This window comes from Salmo salar, chromosome ssa12, assembly GCF_905237065.1.
Source record: "Salmo salar chromosome ssa12, Ssal_v3.1, whole genome shotgun sequence".
Taxonomy (NCBI): Eukaryota; Metazoa; Chordata; class Actinopteri; order Salmoniformes; family Salmonidae; genus Salmo; species Salmo salar.
The window spans coordinates 47491439-47513031 of record NC_059453.1 but is presented as its reverse complement, the minus strand read 5'-3'; the positions used below and the strand labels follow the sequence as shown (position 1 = coordinate 47513031).

The 21593-nt window shown below is 40.7% G+C and overlaps 1 protein-coding gene across 1 annotated transcript in view; it reads right to left on the bottom strand.

The window, feature by feature from the left end:
• The window catches only part of LOC106565248 (copine-9), a 152855-nt gene that overhangs the window by 103885 nt on the left and 27377 nt on the right, over positions 1-21593 (bottom strand). The window contains exons 2-4 of the mRNA XM_014132145.2: positions 5927-5966; positions 5648-5708; positions 1183-1259 (exon numbers count right to left, since the gene is read on the bottom strand). Coding sequence (XP_013987620.1) covers positions 1183-1259; positions 5648-5708; positions 5927-5966 — 178 coding nt within the window. The remainder of the gene's footprint in view (positions 1-1182; positions 1260-5647; positions 5709-5926; positions 5967-21593) is intronic.

Here is a 21593-nt window from a genome sequence, read left to right as displayed (position 1 = left end):
TCCACATAGAACCCCTTTGGGATCCATGTAGAACCCTCTGTGGAAAGTTTATTCAAAGGGTTCTGCTAACAGGCTGACTACACGGCTCCCGACGTGTGCGCGAGCGTTGCAAAATAAATTTAGAAATCTATATTATTCAATTATTGCACCCACACTGCTCGCGCTCGCCAACGAGCGTCTGCGTTGCCAAGGGCTAAAATAGAAGTCAATTCTATTTCTGACGCATATCACGCTGCAAGTCCTGCCTCTCCCATCTTCTCATTGGTTTATAGAAGCAGGTACCCACGTGCCATCTCCTCATTGGTTATACCCACGTGTGTGACTGAAGACGAACGAGGACAGTGGCGGTAATGCACCTAATTTATGAAAGTTGCCAATCGTAATATAAAGTCAAGACAAGAAAAAACCTGGGAGGAGAGATGACTAGAAACGATTCGGTTGACCGTTTTATGTGTGGATTAATTGGTGGAGTAGAGGACCTTCTGCATTTCAGGTAAAATAACATCTCAATGTTTATATCCCAGGACAAATTAGCTAGCAATAGCAAGCTAGGTAAATGGGACAAATTAGCTAGCAAGTGCAAGCTAGCTAGCTAAATTTCCATAAATGTTTAATGCATTTCGACCTGTCCCCAAATTAATATAATTGGTTCAGAGTTTGTTTTGATATTTTAACCTGCGTGGCATGATCGCGTTTGGTGTGGGGGGACAAAATACATTTATGCATGATGGCGCACGATGGCGCACACGCCCAGCCGGTTTGGGTTCCGTATAACGGGACAGCCAAGTAACCATTTTAGGTTCTAGATAGCACCTTTTTTTGTAAGAGTGTAGCTGTGCTTGATTGAGCAAACCCTAACCCACCTGACCTTCCAGACAGGTCTAGTTACCGCCATAGCATGTGTTATTGCCTCAAGCTCTCGTAAAATACAATCCTTCTCAGCTGGAGATTTGACAATAGATTCATCTCCAGTTACATGCCTGCTGTACAGTGGAAGCCTCCGGGCTTAGACACACCAACGATTGTGTTCTTGTTTTTCACAATCTACGAGACAATGCGAACATTGTGAGATTCCGGAAGCCTGTCAAATGCGGAGGCGTACAGTAGCAGATCGTGTTTTGATGCATGCTATTACACAGCAGATACACAGTAGATATTTGATAGACATATTGGTAGACTTACGAGAGGGTTCTCTCCAGCCGACTGCCTGTGGAACCGATGATCTCCCCCAGAGTGCAGAACATCTGGCCCAGGAAGTCCTGTAGAAGGAGGGGTACCAGATTTAGCACAACACCTAGCTCCTATTATGCTTTGCCTTGGAGGGGCATCAGATTTAGCACAACACCTCACTCCTATAATCCCATAGTCTCACATGCCAGACAGGCTCTGATCTTATTGTTACGTTTTTACAGATACACTGTATGAACGGAACAGAGGGTTTGAATCATGGGTGTCATGCATCCTATAAATCTGAGGGGGCAGATAGTATGTGAGGATGGCTGGGGAGGGGTTGGTCTGGAGGGGGGCTGGCCTTAAGTTGGAGAATTTAGCATTTTTCAAACGCCTGAAACAGCTTGTTCCTGCAATCTAGAACTTAAAAAATACTGTATGTTTATTTTTATGCATACCTAAGGATGCATTGTTTAAGAAACACTATGTGTTTAAGAAACACTCTATGTGCAGCCTGGTCACCAGAAAAAACATGTCGATTTCGGACGTTTGAGAAGGTCCTGATGATGTCGATATATGCCACCCTCAGCGCTCACCCCCACCCCAAAAGAAATATGTGACAGCATTGGGATTGAACTCACAACACTGACAGCCAGAGCGTGCTTTTTAGACCACTGCACCACAGCAGCTCTCAACTTTCTTGCAAGCAGGGAGAGTATTTGATACTAAATGGAAACAGCACTTTTAAAAAAAATGTAGTTTTATACTTTCCCTAAACCATAGCCCTAACCTTAATCACTTGGAATGAATACCTAAACTTAACCATTTGAGTTGTTTCTGTTTAAACCCTGTAACCATGCGGAATGAACCCTGTAACCAAGCGGAATTAATGGGTAAAGATTTGATGTTCATCCACATTACATCAAATCCCGACTTGAAACTATGAGACCAGGTTGGTATGTAACCCTGCTTTAGACCACTGCAGTAAAATATTGAAAAGATAATATGTCAACTATACAGGTCATTCATCTGAATCCTTGAACTTGACCACTATAAAATGAAGGACACCTATGGCATCGCAGCGGTTGAAAGTGACTACTGTCCACGGATCATGGTTCACTGTTCATACAATTTTGATTGATACAATGCAATAGATCCTGTGGAAATCAATCAAGGTCCCCAGTAACGATATATGTAATTCTACATACTGCACTACTTTTGACCAGAGCCCTATGGGTCCTGGTCAAAAGCTGGGAATATGGTGCCTTTGGGATGCATTCCATACCTTAGCGCCATACTATTACCATCTGGATAGCACTTTAGTTTACAGTGCTGAAATAACAGGGTAACGTATGGAAAGCAATAGGAAACAACAGGGACATAAGACGACACCGACCAGGTAAGAACGTGGTAATAACCCATTAATAGTTAGTATGTAGCTTCTAAATACTGATATAAAGTTATGAATTTTCCTGGTTGTTATGTAGAAACAATTATTTGTTACTGAAAATAAATCAATAATCGAGACCAATAAGCAAAGTTATGTAGTAAGTATTTAAGGCCATTTCCATCTTCTCGGCAGCACTGTCTATACTTATTAGGAATGTACTTGGAACTTTCGAAGAAATACTGTTTATTTAACAGAAACATATGAGAAACTACATCATGCTAATAGTGCCTTCAGAAAATATTCCTACCCTTGATTTATTACACATTTTGTTGTGTTACAGCCTCATTTAAAATTGATTAAATACAACAACAAAATCTCACCCTTCTACACCCAATACCCCATAATGACAACGTGAAGACATGTTTTTTGAAATGTATTGAAAATGAAATACAGAAATATCTCATTTACATAAGTATTCACACCCCTGAGTCAATCATTTGTAGAAGCACCTTTGGTGGCGTTTACAGCTTTGAGTTGTCTTAGGTATCAGCTCTGCAAATCTGGATTCTTCCGTGCAGATTTTCTCAAGGTCTGTTAAATGAGATGGGGAGCGGCGGTGAACAGCAATCTCAAGTCTTTCAACAGATTTTCAATGGGATTCAAGTCTGGGCTTTGGCTGGGCTAGTCAAGGACGTTCACATTTTTGTTCTGAAGCAATTCCAGCATTGCTTTGGCTGTATGCTTGGGGTCATTGTCCTAAGGTTGTTTGCACTCTGAAGCAGATTGTAATTAAGGATTTGCCTGTATTTGGCTCCATTCATTGCTCCTTCCATCCTTACCAGTCTCCCAGTCCCTGCCTCATTTTGAATTCAGGCCCACTGTATGTGTGCTAACCTCAAAATGTACCTTTTTGATCTTTGCTTGCAGCTGGGTAGTTACCTTGTCGTTGCTTGTTTCTGTCTTGTTTCCATCTTGTTTTGCCGTTGATTCCTTTTTCTTTCCGGTCATTATCCAGTTATTTCAGCAATGTACTTGAGTAATTATTATGTACCTTACTGGTAATTTCTTTATACAGTAGTTTCAGTGTACCTACGAGGCCTTGACACTGTATTCTAAAGCAAACAGCTGTTCCCCTGTTACCATGTAAATTACTATTACTTTCTTAATATTTTCATCATAGTTTCTGTATGCCTTACTGTAACTTTTTTTATAACTTGTATATCAAACTTTATGTATATCACACTTAATTTGATGCAATTTATCCCTAGAGAGATGAACTCAATCACAAGTAATTAAGCTACTATGTTCATTAATGGAACTTAATTTATTGTTAGTCTAGCCGGTCTGGGCTTATGTGTGAATGCGCTGGCTACTGTGCTCTGGCTTCGGTTCTGCGTTCTGGTGCATGTAGATTAATTGGACACAGGACACACTGCTGCCGGTTCTGGTCTTTTATTACTGGATGAGATTAAATAACTGCAGTGAATAAATGCAGTGCAAAGCAATTACACGAAATGGCGAACCTCTCTGTGCTGCAAACTGTAACTAGGCCACTCAGGAACATTCAATTTCGTGTTGGTAAGCAACTCCAGTGTATATTTGGCCTTGTGTTTTAGGTTAATAATGTCCTGCTGAAAGGTGAATTTGTCTCCCAAACCAAGTTTTCCTCTAGGATTTTGCCAGTGCTTGGCTCTATTCCGTTTCTTTTTATCATAAAAACTCCCTAGTCCTTGCCGATGACGAGAACACCCATAACATGATGCAGCCACCACCAAGCTTGAAAATATGAAGAGTGATGCGTTGTGTTGGATTTGCACCAAACATAACGCTTTGTATTCAGGACATAAAGTACATTCCTTTGCCAATTTTTTGGCAGTTTTCCTTTAGTGCCTTATTGCAAACAGGATGCATTGGCCTCATGGTGAAATCCATGAGCGGTTTCCTTCCTCTCCAGCAACTGAGTTAGGAAGGACGCCTGTATCTTTGTAGTGACTGGGTGTATTGATATACCATCTAAAATGTAACCAATAACTTCACCATGCTGAAACGGATATTCAATGTCATCTTTTTTTTATTTTTACCCATCTACAAGTAGGTGCCCTTCTTTGCGAGGCATTGGAAAACCTCCCTGGTCTTTGTGGTTGAATCTGTGTTTGAAATTGAGTCCATGCAACTAATGACTTGTTAAGCAAATTTTTACTCCTGAACTTATTTAGGCTTGCCATAACAAAGGGGTTGAATACTTATTGGCTCAAGACATTTCAGCTTTAAATTTTTTATTCATTTGTAAAAATTTGTAAAAACATAATTCCACTTTGATATTATGCGGTATTATGAAAAAAGATCTCAATTTAATCAATTTTAAATTCAGGCTGTAACACAAAAAATGTGGAACAAGTCAAGTAGTGTGAATACTTTCTGAAGACACTGTATATGGGGAAACTATTAAGAAAGTAATAGTAATATACCGGGGAACAGTTCGTTGCTTTAGAATACAGTTTTAAGGCCCCCCGTAAGTACACTAAAACTATGGTAAAACTATAAAGAAAGTAATAGTAATTTACATAACAATGACTTAAGTAGAGTGCTGAAATAACTAGGTAAAGACCGGAAAGTAATAGGAAAAAACTGAAAAACAACACAGCAACGACAAAGTAACTACCCAGCTACAGTACAAGCAAAGACCCAAAAGGTACGTTTTGAGGTTGGCCCACACAGTATAAGAATGATGTACTGTAGTTCCTCAAATGTTTCATTCCTAATAAGTATAAACGGTGCTGCTAAGAAGAGGGAAATGTCTTAAATACTTACTTAAATATTTACTTAAATACTTAACTTTGCTTATTAGCCTCTATTATGGATAGCTCTTCAATAACAAATAATTGTTTCTACATAACAACCAGGAAAATTCATATAACTTTATATCATTATTTAGCAGCTACATACTAACTATGAAAGGATTATTACTGCGTTTTCACCTGGTCTTTGCCATCTTATATTCCTGTTGTTTCCTATTACTTTCCGGATGTTACCCTGTTATTTCAACACTATAAATTAAAGTGCTACCCAGTTATTTTGTTGACTAACCTTCTGCACATCCACAAAGGTTTGCAATTGAGAAAGAAAAACAGATCTGTTAGTTGGAAATCTGCAGAGACAAAAAACAAACATTTCTTAATTTTTTTGTTCATTATTCCAACATTCTCCCCTTGAAAAAATGTACCAATAAGTAATCAAATCAAATACTAACCAAATGTAAGCGCTTTAATTCTCCCTTGAGAGTTCATGAAGTAAAGAGATAACTATGTGTCATGCAAATATGTAAGTATGCTTATATTAATTGTATGAAGTCACCAGTGTGCTTACATGTTTTGAAATGTTTGAACTTCTGGTGTCCACATTGTACCTGTAAGAAATAAGAACAATAAATCAGCACCTGATGATGGGATGAATCCACCAAAAATCCAAGTTACCTTAAAACACTTGCATATGTACATTCCATATTTAGCTGCTATGGGAACGAATACATTCTAGCAGCATATTAAACTGGGATACTGTTGTCGATTACATTGGCAAGTAAAGAACATTTGCCAGGGCATATTATTTAATTATAAATCTGATTATTTCACTTGGGGGAGATGTGGGAAGCGAAAGAAGCCTATAGCGGAGAAGCCCATAGCCAACTGGTAGGGACAAAACAAGGTAATGTAAAATAAACCTAAACTTTCATTACATGAAGCTATTATTAAAATATGCAGGCTTTCATTGAAATTAGCTAACAGTGGTGATGATGTTTTAAAAATTATGTCAGTGTCAACGAGAGTTACTACTAGTCTTATAAGGAGTTGTGGTCAGTCTCAGTGACACTGACAAAAACTCCTTGTAACTCTTTGTGAGACTGTCGTAATATGGACACCATAAATGTAGGTTTTTTTAAAACTATTTTTACTAGAAAACAAGGTGCTATCAATTGGTGGTTTGAGACTAAAAACAACGAGGGGTGGCAGGTAGCCTAGTGGTTAGCCTAGTGGTTAAGGCCAGGAACCGAAAGGTTGCTGGATCGAATCCCCGGGCTGACAAGGTAAAAATCTGTCCTTCTGCCCTTGAACAAGGCAGTTAACCCACTGTTCCCCTGTAGGCCGTCACTGTCAATAAGAATTTGTTCTTAACTGAATTGCCTAGTTAAATAAAAAAATACTTGTTTCAGTAAATCTGGGAGAAACCCAAAACTAATTATATATCAATGATGAAGTAATAACTAGTTACCATGGCATATACACTACATTTACAAAAGTATGTGGACATCACTTAAAATGACTAGATTTGGCTATTTCAGCCACACCCGTTGCTGACACGTGTAAAAAAATCAAGCACACAGCTATGCAATCTCCATAGGAAAAAACATTGTCAGTAGAATGGCCTTCCTGAAGAGCTCAGTGACTTTCAATGTGGCACCGTCATAGGATGCCACCTTTCCAACAAGTCAGTTTGTCAAATTTCTACCCTGCTACAGCTGCCCCAGTCAACTGTAAGTGCTGTTATTGTGACGTGGAAACATCTAGGCTCAGTCAGGAAGTGGTAGGCCACACAAGCTCACAGAAAAGGACCGCCGAATGCTAAAGCACGTAGCGTGTAAAAATCCTCTGTCCTCGGTTGTAACACTCACTACCGTGTTCCAAATTGCCTCTGGAAGAAATGTCAGCACAATAACTATTTGTCGGGAACTTCATGAAATGGGTTTCCATAGCCAAGCAACTGCACACAAGCCTAAGATCAACATGCGCAATGCCAAGTGTCGGCTGGAGTGGTGTAAAGCTCACCGCCATTGGACTATGGAGCAGTGGAAATGCGTTCTCTGGAGGGATGAATCACGCTTCACTATCTGGCAGTCCGACAGACAAATTCTGGTGGAGGAGGAATAATGGTCTGGGGATGTTTTTCATGGTCGAGCTAGGCCCCTTAGTTCCAGTGAAGGGAAATATTAATGCTACAGCATACAATGACATTCTAGACAATTCTGTGCTTCCAACTTTATAGCAACAGTTTGGGGAAGGCCCTTTCTTGTTTCAGCATGACAATGCCCCTGTGCACAAAGCAAGATCCATGTAGAAATGTTTTGTCGAGATCGGTGTGGAAGAACTTGACTGGCATGCACAGAGCCTTGACCTCAACCCCATCAAACACCTTTGGGATGATTTGGATCGCCGACTGCGACCCAGGCCTAATCGCCCAACATCACTGCCGACCTCACTAATGCTCTTGTGGCTGAATGGAAGCAAGTCCCCGCAGCAATGTTCCAACATCTAGTGGAAAGCCTTCCCAGAAGAGTGGAGGCTGTTATACCAGTAAACAGAGGACCAACTCCATATTAATGCCCATGATTTTGGAATGAGATGTTCAACGAGCAGGTGTCCACATACTTGTGGTCATGTAGTGTAGTTTTAAAGTAAACAGTGGGTAAAATTCCAGACTGTTAGTTAAACCACAAACACATTTGAATATTCGCCTAATGTCAGTTTGTGACAAAACAAGCAAGTCTAAACCGCTGTGAAATATACAGTATTTCTATAAGCAAAAATATTGTGTTTTCAGCTCTTTGAAGCTGGTGTACAAAACCGAAAGTAAATGACTCACAAACTAAACTTAAGAATGGGAAGCAAAGAAATAGCGTACATAGAACATATCTACCGCTTCTTAGACTTTCTTTCAATGAGAATGACAGATCTATAACTAACATTTCAATGTGAATTTGAAAGTATTCAGACCGCTTTACTTTTTTTCACATTTTGTTACATAATAGCCTTATTCAAAAAAAAATAATTTCATCCCTCATAAATTGACACAAAATACCCTATAATGACAAAGTAAAAACAGCTTTTAAAAACTGAAATACCTTATTTGCACAATAATTCAGACCGTTTGCTATGAGACTCGAAATTGAGCTCAGGCACATCCTGTTTCCATTGATCATCCTTGAGACGTTTCTACAACAAAAGGCACACACCTGTCTATATAAGGTCCCACAGTTAACAGTGCATGTCAGAGCAACAATCAAGCCATTGTCCGTAGAGCTCAGACACAAGATTATGTCGAGGCACAGATCTGGGGAAAATGTCTGCAGCATTGAAGGTCCCCAAGAACACAGTGGCCTCCATCATTCTTAAATGGAAGGAGTTTGGAACCACCAAGACTTCTTAGAGCTGTCCGCCCGGCCAAACTGAGCAATTGGGGGAGAAGGGCCTTGATCAGGGAGGTGACCAAGAACCCGATGGTCACTCTGACAGAGCTCAAGAGTTCCTCTGTGGAGATGGGAAAACCTTCCAGAAGGACAACCATCTATGCAACACTCCACCAATCAGGCATTTATGGTAGAGTGGACAGACGGAAGCAACTCCTCAGTAAAAGACAAATGACAGCCCACTCAGAGTTTCCCAAAGGCACCTAAAGGACTCAGACCATGAGAAACAATATGCTCTGGTCTGATGAAACCAAGATCTTTGGCCTGAAAGCCAAGCATCTAGTTTGGAGGAAACCTGGCACCAAACCCTACAGTGAAGCATGGGGGTGGCAGCATAATGCTGTAGGGATGTTTTTCAGCAGCAGGGATTTGGAGACTAGTAAGGATCGAGGGAAAGCTGAATTGTGCAAAATACAGAGAGATCCTTGATGAAAATCTGCTCCAGAGCAGTCAGGACCTCAGACTGGGGTGAAGGTTCACCTTTCAACAGGACAACGACCCCAAGCATACAGCCAAGACAACGCAGGAGTGGCTTCGGGACAAGTCTCTGAATGTCCTTGAGTGGCCCAACCATAGCCCGGACTTGAACCCAATCGAACACCTCTGGAGAGACCTGAAAATAACTGTGCAGCGACACTCCCCATCCAACCTGGCAGAGCTTGAGAGGAGAAGAATGGGAGAAACAGGTGTGCCAAGCTTGTAGCGTCATACCCAAGAAGACTTGAGGCTGTGATTGCTGCCAAAGGTGTTTCAACAAAGTACTGAATAAAGCATCTGAATACTTATGTAAATGTGATTTATATATATTTTATATACATTTGCAAAAAAAACGTTTTTTGCTTTGTCATTATGGGTATTGTGTGTAGATTGATGAGGGAAAAAACAATTTAACCTGTTAGGGCTAGGGGGCAGTATTTACACGGCCGGATAAAAAACGTACCCGATTTAATCTGGTTATTACTACTGCCCAGAAACTAGAATACGCATATAATTATTGGCTTTGGATAGAAAACACCCTAAAGTTTCTAAAACTGTTTGAATGGTGTCTGTGAGTATAACAGAACTCATATGGCAGGCAAAAACCTGAGAAGATTCCTTACAGGAAGTGGCCTGTCTGACAAGTTCTTGTTCTTCTTGACTCTCTTTATTGAAGACTGAGGATCTTTGCTGTAACGTGACACTTCCTACGGCTCCCATAGGCTCTCAGAACCCGGGAAAAAGCTGAATGATGTAATTCCAGCCCCAGGCTGAAAAACATTAGCGCCTTTGGTAAGTGGTCTATCAGAGGACAATGAGACTGAGGCGCGTGCACGAGGCGACCCCATGTTTTTATTTTCTCTCTCTTTGAACGTAAACACGCTTTCCCGGTCGGAATATTATCGCTTTTTTACGAGAAAAATGGCATAAAAATTGATTTTAAACAGCGGTTGACATGCTTCGAAGTACGGTAATGGAATATTTAGAATTTTTTGTCACGAAACGCGTCGTGCGCGTCACCCTTCTTTACACTTCGGATAGTGTCTTGAACGCACGAACAAAACAGAGGATATTTGAACATAACTATGGATTATTTTGAACCAAACCAACATTTGTTATTGAAGTAGAAGTCCTGGGAGTGCATTCTGACGAAGAACAGCAAAGGTAATAACATTTTTCTTATAGTAAATCTGACTTTGGTGAGGGCTAAACTTGGTGGGTGTCTAAATAGCTAGCCCTGTGATGCCGGGCTATCTACTTAAAATATTGCAAAATGTGCTTTCAACAAAAAGCTATTTTAAAATCGGACATAGCGAGTGCATAGAGGAGTTCTGTATCTATAATTCTTAAAATAATTGTTATGTTTTTGTGAACGTTTATCGTGAGTAATTTAGTAAATTCACCGGAAGTTTGCGGGGGGTATGCTAGTTCTGAACGTCACATGCTAATGTAAAAAGCTGGTTTTTGATATAAATATGAACTTGATTGAACAAAACATGCATGTATTGTATAACATAATGTCCTAGGTGTGTCATCTGATGAAGATCATTAAAGGTTAGTGCTGCATTTAGCTGTGGTTTGGGTTTATGTGACATTATATGCTAGCTTGAAAAATGGGTGTCTGATTATTTCTGTCTGGGTACTCTGCTGACATAATGTAATGTTTTGCTTTCGTTGTAAAGCCTTTTTGAAATCGGACAGTGTGGTTAGATTAACGAGAGTCTTGTCTTTAAAATGGTGTAATATGTTTGAGAAATTGAAGTAATAGCATTTCTAAGGTATTTGAATAACGCGCCACGGGATTCCACTGGCTGTTACATAGGTGGGACGAAATCGTCCCACTGGCCCTAGAGAAGTTAATCAATTTTAGAATAAGGCTGTAACGTAACAAAATATGGAAAAAGTTAAGGGGTCTGAATACTTTCCGAATGCACTGTATTGCAGCTTTAATGTGCTGCATCATAAGTTAAACCATAAACATATATTAATGCACTTCATCATTCAGTACAGGCAGCCTAAACCAGGGTTTGGGATAGGGAACAGAACAGAAAACCGGAAAATAAACATTTTCAAGGAACAGAACCAGAACAGACAACGAAAGTCATGACTCTCCCCCCACTTAACAACCGGTCATAAATAATTTGCAGAAACTCTCCCTCTGGCTCCCTAGTATGGGAAGGTAAACATCCCTGTGTTAAAGAGAGATTTTTGCCGCCAAAAACTCTAACATCCAAAAGTGGATAATGGAACAATATTTCTAACATAAGAATGTGGGAAATGGTCGGTGGGGACTTAAATAATAATCATGTCACATTGTTTATTATTTTGTGATGTCATTAAGGATGGTATATCAAGGTAATGGTAACTTTGAAAGTGTATGCGTGCTATGTATCAGGTTTACATCTAAATGTTGTAAAAATTATATGATTAAATATGAGAATACTTTTGTGAAGTGTTACGGATACAGGTATCCTGTGTGTGTGTATTTCTTTTCTCTCCTTCTCCCCTATCAGTCGCTAATCAGAAGACACCTTCTCCTTTTCCATTACCCTATCACATCCCCTTTCTCATGGTTAACTTGTTATGGATAGGGGGCAGTATTTTCACGGCCGGATAAAAAACGTACCCGATTTAATCTGATTATTACTCCTGCCCAGAAACTAGAATATGCATATAATTATTGGCTTTGGATAGAAAACACTCCAAAGTTTCTAAAACTGTTTGAATGGTGTCTGTGAGTATAACAGAACTCATTTGGCAGGCCAAAACCTGAGAAGATTCCAGACAGGAAGCGCCCTCTCTGACCATTTCTTGGCCTTCTTGATCATCTCTATACAAAACAGGGGATCTCTGCTGTAACGTGACATTTTCTAACGCTCCCATAGGCTCTCAGAAGGCGCCAGAACGTTGAATGATGACTTTGCAGGCCATGGCTGAAAAACAGTAGTGCATTTGGATAGTGGTCGATCTGAGAACAATGAGACTGGCGCGCGCGTGTACGAGAAGAGTCCATTTTACTTTCTCTCTCATTGAACGAAAACAACGACTCCCGGTCGGAATATTATCGCTTTTTTACGAGAAAAATCGCATAAAAATTGATTTTAAACAGCGTTTGACATGCTTCGAAGTACAGTAATGGAATATTTTGACATTTTTTGTCACGAAACGCGCCGGCGCGTCACCCTTCATTACCCTTCGGATAGTGTCTTGAACGCACAAGAAAACGCCGCTATTTGGATATAACTATGGATTATTTGGAACCAAAACAACATTGGGTGATGAAGTAGAAGTCCTGGGAGTGCATTCTGACGAAGAACAGCAAAGGTAATCAAATTTTTCTTATAGCAAATCTGAGTTTGGTGAGTACCAAACTTGGTGGGTGTCAAAATAGCTAGCCATGATGGCCGGGCTATCTACTCAGAATATTGCAAAATGTGCTTTCACCGAAAAGCTATTTTAAAATCGGACACCGCGATTGCATTAAGGAGTTCTGTATCTATAATTCTTAAAATAATTGTTATGTTTTTTGTGAACGTTTATCGTGAGTAATTTAGTAAATTCACCGGAAGTGTTCGGTGGGAATGCTAGTTCTGAACGTCACATGCTAATGTAAAAAGCTGTTTTTTGATATAAATATGAACTTGATTGAACAAAACATGCATGTATTGTATAACATAATGTCCTAGGAGTGTCATCTGATGAAGATCATCAAAGGATAGTGCTGCATTTAGCTGTGGTTTTGTTTTTTGTGACATTATATGCCAGCTTGAAAAATGGGTGTCTGATTATTTCTGGCTGGGTACTCTGCTGACATAATCTAATGTTTTGCTTTCGCTGTAAAGCCTTTTTGAAATCGGACAGTGTGGTTAGATAAAGGAGAGTCTTGTCTTTAAAATGGTGTAAAATAGTCATATGTTTGAAAAATTGAAGTTTTCGGATTTTCAAGGACTTTGTATTTCGCGCCACGCCCATCATTGGATATTGGAGCAGGCGTTCCACTAGCGGAACGTCTAGATGTAAGAGGATAACATAATGTCCTAGGTGTGTCATCTGATGAAGATCATCAAAGGTTAACCTGTTATGGCTAGGGGGCAGTATTTTCACGGACGGATAAAAAACGTACCCGATTTAATCTGATTAGTACTCCTGCCCAGAAACTAGAATATGCATATAATTATTAGCTTTGGATAGAAAACACTCCAAAGTTTCTAAAACTGTTTGAATGGTGTCTGTGAGTATAACAGAAATCATTTGGCAGGCCAAAACCTGAGAAGATTCTGTACAGGAAGTACCCTGTCTGACCATTTCTTGGCTTTGTTGATTATCTCTATCTATTACAGGGGATCTCTGCTCTTACGTGACACTTTCTACGGCTCACATGGACTCTCAGAAGGCGGCAAAATGCTGAATCGTGGCTTTGCAGGCTCTGGTTGAAACAAAGTAGCTCGTTTGGGTAGTGGCTGGTTACAGTACTGTGAGACTCAGGCTCGTGCCCGCGTCGACCGAAAGCTTTGTTTTCCTTTGTCTGTTTAGCTAAACGAAGATTCCCGGTCGGAATATTATCGCTTTTTTACGAGAAAAATGGCATAAAAATGGATTTTAAACAGCGGTTGACATGCTTCGAAGTACGGTAATGGAATATTTAGAAATCTTTTGTCACGAATTGCGCCATACTCGCGACCCTGATTTACCATTTCGGATAGTGTCTTGGAACGCACGAACAAAACACAGCTATTTGGATATAACGATGGATTATTTTGGACCAAACCAACATTTGTTATTGAAGTAGCAGTCCTGGGAGTGCATTCTGACGAAGACAACAAAGGTAATGAAACTTTTGTAATAGTAAATCGGAGTTTGATCAGGGCTAAACTTGGTCGGTGTCTAAATGGCTAGCCGTGATGGCTGGGCTATCTACTGAGAATATTGCAAAATGTGCTTTCACCGAAAAGCTATTTTAAAATCGGACATATCGAGTGCATAGAGGAGTTCTGTATCTATAATTCTTAAAAGAATTGTTATGTTTTTTGTGAACGTTTATCGTGAGTAATTTAGTAAATTCACCGGATGTTTGCGGGGGGTATGCTAGTTCTGAACGTCACATGCTAATGTGAAAAGCTGGTTTTTGATATATATATGAACTTGATTGAACAAAACATGCATGCATTGTATAACATAATGTCCTAGGGTTGTCATCTGATGAAGATCATCAAAGGTTAGTGCTGCATTTAGCTGTGGTTTTGTTTTTTGTGACATTATATGCTAGCTTGAAAAATGGGTGTCTGATTATTTCTGGCTGGGTACTCTGCTGACATAATCTAATGTTTTGCTTTCGCTGTAAAGCCTTTTTGAAATTGGACAGTGTGGTTAGATTAACGAGAGTCTTGTCTTTAAAATGCTGTAAAATAGTCATATGTTTGAAAAATGGAAGTTTTCGGATTTTAGAGGAATTTGTAATTCGCGCCACGCCCATCATTGGATATTGGAGCAGGTGTTCCGCTAGCGGAACGTCTAGATGTAAGAGGTTAGTGCTGCATTTAGCTGTCTTCTGGGTTTTTGTGACATTATATACTAGCTTGAAAAATGGGTGTCTGATTATTTCTGGCTGGGTACTCTGCTGACATAATCTAATGTTTTGCTTTCGTTGTAAAGCCTTTTTGAAATCGGACAGTGTGGTTAGATTAACAAGAGTCTTGTCTTTAAAATGGTGTAAAATAGTCATATGTTTGAGAAATTGAAGTAATAGCATTTCTAAGGTATTTGAATAACGCGCCACAGGATTCCACTGGCTGTTACGTAGGTGGGACGATTTCGTCCCGCCGACCCTAGAGAGGTTAATCAATGTATTTATTAACTAACTAACTAATTACACAGAATACCCATACACACTTACATGAGATAAAGGTCCCTAGTGGACTGACACAATATGACAGCTTGTTACACAATGGAAAAGTGGATAAAGAGAGGGAGAGACAAAGAAAGTCAACTTATTGTACATACATTTGGAAGCTACGCTCACGGAAATACGAATACTTAGCACCCTAACCACTGCTCATTCGGATTAGAAATGCAACATATATTTACAAGTAGATGTGTTTCTCTGTCGTCTCTCTGTTGAAACCAATCAATCTGTCTATGGTAGTGGCACGATGTAAGGCTCTGGTTGTCCACTAGAGGTCACAATGTCCTTCTTAGTTGTAGCACTTCTCTGATCTAGGACGGTTCGTTAGAAAAGATATTTCAGGCATACTCATGGTTGTATCAGAAGGGATTGTCTTCCTTCCCCCTTGTGTCTTTAGTCAAAGTTCTCGGACCGCTTTTTCATGCACAGCTGCAGACTGTGAATGTTCTGGTCTATAGTCTTTACCTTCTTCACTCGTGTTGAGAGTTTCAGAGCTTCTAACCATTTCGTAATGTTGAGCTCGCGCTGTACGTCAGCTGGTCTGTAGAGTTTAAACCATTTTCAGCCATGTAGCCACAGCTCCACGCTGTCTGGTCTCAGTACAAAGTTTGTAACCATTTCAATGTGTGGACCTCAGCCTCATGTCTTTTTGGTCTTGTACACCGTCCATCTGCTTGGTCTCTAGTTGATTATTCAGGGTTCAGCTTCCGACCACTTTACACGCCAGAAGCAACCCGGCATGTCTTGGTCTGGTTTTCATAGGTTCCAACCATTTCGGAACGTTCAGCTCATGCTGTCTATCACGCTGGTCTTTTAAGCACTAAAGGGGGTGTTCCGTCATATTGGCATGAACTCTGAGCTAACTGGGGCGTGGCTACTGACTGCCACAAGTTCAGATGAAAAACTATTCTCATTTAGAAGGCTAAAATCACATTGCTATCTTCATGTTACGAATCCCTTTGGAACCTGCAGTCTAGGGGAGATGGAAACAAGACTCGTAACATAACTCATGCAAATCATAATAGTGAAAAGAAACAGTGAGAACTAATAACCACAGACAACTTAAATATACCGTCAAACACTAATGGTTTATTGTTTAAACACACGGTAACGGGGTGTGGGAAAAGGGGCTGAGCTGGACCCAAGGAAAGAAACATGAATCCAAACACCCCTAAGCTACTTTACCTGCTTCAACAACTGCCAGCTAACTAACCAAAAATACCATGGGGTGGTCCGCCCAGTTCTAACTAGTGTATTTAGACACAGTTTTCCTACGTGTAATGTAGGCCCATGGGCGACTTGTCTTGTTACCCCCTTTTCCCACCATCAAACAAACAGTCAACACTTTTTAACAAAACAATACTCACAGGTCCCGGACAAATGTGACATGTAGGTGCAAAACAAAAGAGAGAGCTCTGCATACAAAGAGAGAGGGAGAGAGAGTGAATGACAGAGATTGAGCCACAGAGAGATTGAGCTCTTGAGAAAACAACTGACGGGGATTTTTAAATCAATTTGTGTAGTACTAAATATTGAAAAGGGCTAGGGTTCTTGTAGATCCAGGGATTATGCAACATAAAGAATGAGACTGAGGTAATAATTAATAATTGACTGTTATTGATGTAAGAGATATCTGTGTAACTTAATCGAGTAACAATTAAACATAATTAGTTTGATTCGATAAATAACAGTCAACAGATTAATGATAGTCACGTCATGATATATTGAAGCCCCGTGCAAAGAATCTAAGATAGAACGAGGCCTTGATGTTGAATTCAGTCTATATGAATTGAGGAGCAGATTATATTATAGACCATTAGAGCTGTAGCAAGATATGTTTTTTAGGTGTTTGTGTCCATTTGAACAAGATACTATTGTTGCCTCCGGTGTTGTTTCTGTAACGATGTGCGCTGAGAGTCGGGAAGCAAGTTCAGGGAGTGAGTGTTTTAATAAAATAAACGCAACATAATACAAACCAAGAACCTCGAACAACGCACATACATGAAACAGAAACAATGACGCCTGGGGAAGGAACCAAAGGGAGTTATATATATATATATATATATAGGGCAAGTAATCAAGGAAGTGATGGAGTCTAGGTGAGTCTGACGGTGCGCGTAACGATGGTGACAGGTGTGCGCCATAACGAGCAGCCTGGTGACCTAGAGGCCGGAGAGGGAGCATATGTGACAGTTTCTCTGACGAAGTCAGCGTGTAATGGTGAATTACTGAATACCTCGAGCCAGAACATACATATAGGCCGGCCGATTTAAGTATTCTGATAAATAGACTTGCTGGCCAAAACGCAGTACTATTTCTGTCTCTCGCAGTTCAGGAGCGAGTAGACTCGGTCATTACTATATCTTTAGAGTTTAAGTCGGGAGATAGTAACTCGTTAAACATCCTTTCCCTTGGTGCTCCAAATTCCTAATGAGTTAATTGTTACATGACTCATTTAATCGAGTAACAAATAGACATAATTAGTTTGATTCGATAAATAAGTCATCAGATTAATGATAGTCACGTCATAACACTGTTCTGGAACAGAACCGTTACTTGAAAAACATGGGAACCGGTTAATAACGTTATTTTACGTTCCGGGCATTTTTTTCATGTCCCACAAAGAACAGTACAGAGTCAATCAATCAATCAAATGTATTTATAAAGCCATTTTTACATTAGCTGATGTCACAAAGTGCTATACAGATGTAGAAACATAGTCTACTGCATGAATAGTCTACTGTAGCTACTGACCTTACAGGTGTGATTGAGAAATTAGGGAGAGAGATATTTTTTATTAGAGAACAATGGATTAACTTTTTCAATGCTAGTTAAGGATACTATAGTTATCACGTTTCAAAGTGGATGTCACGATCCTCGTCTTCTGACGATATCGCGAAATCACTGTCGGAGAACGTGGACCAATACGCAGCAGGTTGTGTGCTCAACATCATGTTTATTAAACACGTTGATCACGAAAAAACTATAAATGCAGACAACACGACAGGAGACAGTTTCGCAGGCTAAACCTAGCAGTGCAAAACACAACTACCCACGAAACACAAAGACAAACACACCCTACTATATAGGACTCCCAATCAAAGGCAACTCAACACACCTGCCTTCAATTGAGAGTCCAACCCCAATTAACTAGACATAGAAACACAGACATAGACCAGTGACAAACCCCATAAACATACATCAACTCCCCTCTGCCACATCCTGACCAAACTACAATAACCAAATATACTTTATACTGGTCAGGACGTGACAGTGGATTTATTAACTACAAAAAGGTAAGACGTGTTTTTATTTTAATTCTGGAGCCGCTCTGCACACACAAGCTTGTTAGCTAGCTCTCAAACTCTAGGCGGCATTATGTGTAATGTAATGGACCTGAGAGTCATGATCAAGGGTTCAAAGTTCAAAGACATTCAAAGTTAGTACATAGAATCAGCTCCTCAGTAAGTATAATTCTGTGGGCCTAATTCAGATAATGCATGTCATAAAAACAAGATGCCCAGCGCTCTCATCACCTGCAAAATTTCAGTCGCATGTCGCACCATACACTACACTTGTTGGTCCAATGCATATACAGTACATGGCTCGCCCGGTTCATAGCAAGCTGTTCTATCCATTGGTGAAGTAATTTAATGTCGAGCTAAATGTAAAAAAAAAAAAAAAAAGAACATTTCAGGAACAGAAAGGAACGATATAAATCAGAACTTTTTGGGGGGTTTGAACAGGTTCTGAACTTTATTTTGCTGGTCAGAACAGTGGAACGGAACATTAAAAATAATGGTTCTTTATTATCTTGGTTCCAACCTCTGGCATACAGTGAAATCAAATGCTGAGATGTGTTACTCTTGACAGCTGTGCATGAATACGAAACTATATTATTATTTAATACACTCCAACACACAAACAAACACACGGACACAAACACACACATGCACATTGACGCCACACACACACACACATTCTTTTACACTCTTCACATACGCAGCTGCTACTTTCTGTTTATGATCTATGCATAGTCACTTTACCCCTCCCTACATGTACATTTTACCTCAATTACCTCGACTAAAGTGTACACCTGCACATTGACTCGGTAACGGAACCCCTTGTATATAGCCCCGTTATTGTTATTTTGTTATTTTGTGTTATTATTTTTCCTTTAGTTGCACATTTTTCTTACTTACTTTATAAAAACTCAGCATTGTTTTTAAGGGCTCGTGAGTAAGCATTTCAAATCAAATCAAATGAAATTTAATTTGTCACTTGCACTGAATACAACAGGTGTAGACCTTACAGTGAAATGCTAACTTAAAAGCCTTAACCAACAATGCAGTTTTAAGAAAATACCTAAAAAAAGTAAGAGATAAGAATAGCAAATAACTGAGAGCAGCCGTAAATAACAATAGCGGGGTATATACAGGGGGTACCGGTACAGAGTCAGTATGCGGGGGCACCGGTGTCGAGGTAATTGAAGTGAATTAAAGTGACTATGCATAGATAATAACAGAGAGTAGCAGCAATGTAGGGGGGGGGGGCAATGCAAATAGTCTAGGTAGCCATAGAAGCTGTTTAGAAGCCTCTTGGACCTAGACTTGGCGCTCCGGTACCGCTTACCGTGCGGTAGCAGAGAGAACAGTCTATGACTAGGGTGGATGGAGTCTTTGACAATTTTTCGGGCCTTCCTCTGACACCGCCTGGTATAGAGGTCCAAGATGGCAGTAAGCTTGGCCCTGGTGATGTACTGGGCCGTTCACACTACCCTCTGTTGTGCCTTGCAGTCGGAGGCCGAGCAGTTGCCATACTAGGCAGTGATGCAACCCGTCAGGATGCTCTTGATGGTGCAGCTGTAAAACCTATTAAGGACCCATGCCAAATCTTTTCAGTCTCCTGAGGGGGAATAGGTTTTGTCGTGCCCTCTTCACAAGTGTCTTGGTGTGTTTGGACCATGTTAGTTTGTTGATGATGTGGACGCCAAGGAACTTAAAGCTCTACTACAGCCCCGTCGATGAGAATGGGGGTGTGCTCGGTCCTCCTTTTCCTGTAGTCCACAATCATCTCCTTTGTCTTGATCACGTTGAGGGTGAGGTTGTTGTCCTTGCACCACATGGTCAGGTCTCTGACTTCCTCCCTATAGGCTGCCTCATTGTTGTCGGTGATCAGGCCTACCCCTGTTGTATCATCAGCAAAATTAATGATGGTGTTGGAGTAGTGCCTGGCCGTGCAGTCATGAGTGAACAGGGAGTACAGAACGGGATGGACTACGCACCCCTGAGGGGCCCCCGTGTTGAGGATCAGTGTGGCGGATGTGTTGTTACCTACCCTTACCACCTGGGGGCGGCCCATCAGGAAGTCCAGAATCCAGTTGAACGCTGAGCTGTAGTCAATGAATAGCATTCTCACATAAGTGTTCCTTTTGTCCAAGTGAGAAAAGGCAGTGTGGAGTGCAATAGAGATTGCATCATCTGTGGATCTGTTGGTGCGGTATGCAAATTGGAGTGGGTCTAGGGTTTCTGGAATAATGGTGTTGATGTGAGCCATGACCAGCCTTTGAAAGCATTTCATGGCGACAGACGTGAGTGCTACGGGTCGGTAGTCATTTAGGCAGGTTACCTTAGTGTTTTTGGGCACAGGGACTATGGTGGTCTGCTTGAAACATGTTGGTGTCACAGAGTCAGACAGGGAGAGGTTGAAAATGTCAGTGAAGACACTTGCCAGTTGGTCAGCGCATGCTCGGAGTACACGTCCTGGTAATTCATCTGGCCGAGCGGCCTTGTAAATGTTGACCTGTTTAAAGGTCTTACTCACATCGGCTGTGGAGAGCGTGATCACACAGTCGTCCGGAATAGCTGATGCTCTCATGCATGTTTCAGTGTTACTTGCCTCGAAGCGAGCATAGAAGGTATTTAGCTTGTCTGGTAAGCTCGTGTCACTGGGCAGCTCTCGGCTGTGCTTCCCTTTGTAGTCTGTAATAGTTTGCAAGCCCTGCCACATCCGACAAGCATCGGAGCCGGTGTAGTACGATTCGATCTTAGTCCTGTATTGATGCTTTGCCTGTTTGACGGTTCGTCGGAGGGCATAGCGGGATTTTTTAATCTGCTTTTGATTTAAAGTCCCGCTCCTTGAAAGTGGCAGCTCTACCCTTTAGCTCAGTGTGAATGTTGCCTGTAATCCATGGCTTCAGGTTGGGGTATGTACGTACAGTCACTGTGGGGATGACGTCCTCGATGCACTTATTGATAAAGACAGTGACTGATGTGGTGTACTCTTCAATGCCATCCCGGAATCCCGGAACATATTCCAATCTGTGCTAGCAAAACTGTCCTGTAGTTTAGCATCTGCTTCATCTGACCACTTTTTTTATAGACCGAGTCACTGGCGCTTCCTGCTTTAATTTTTGC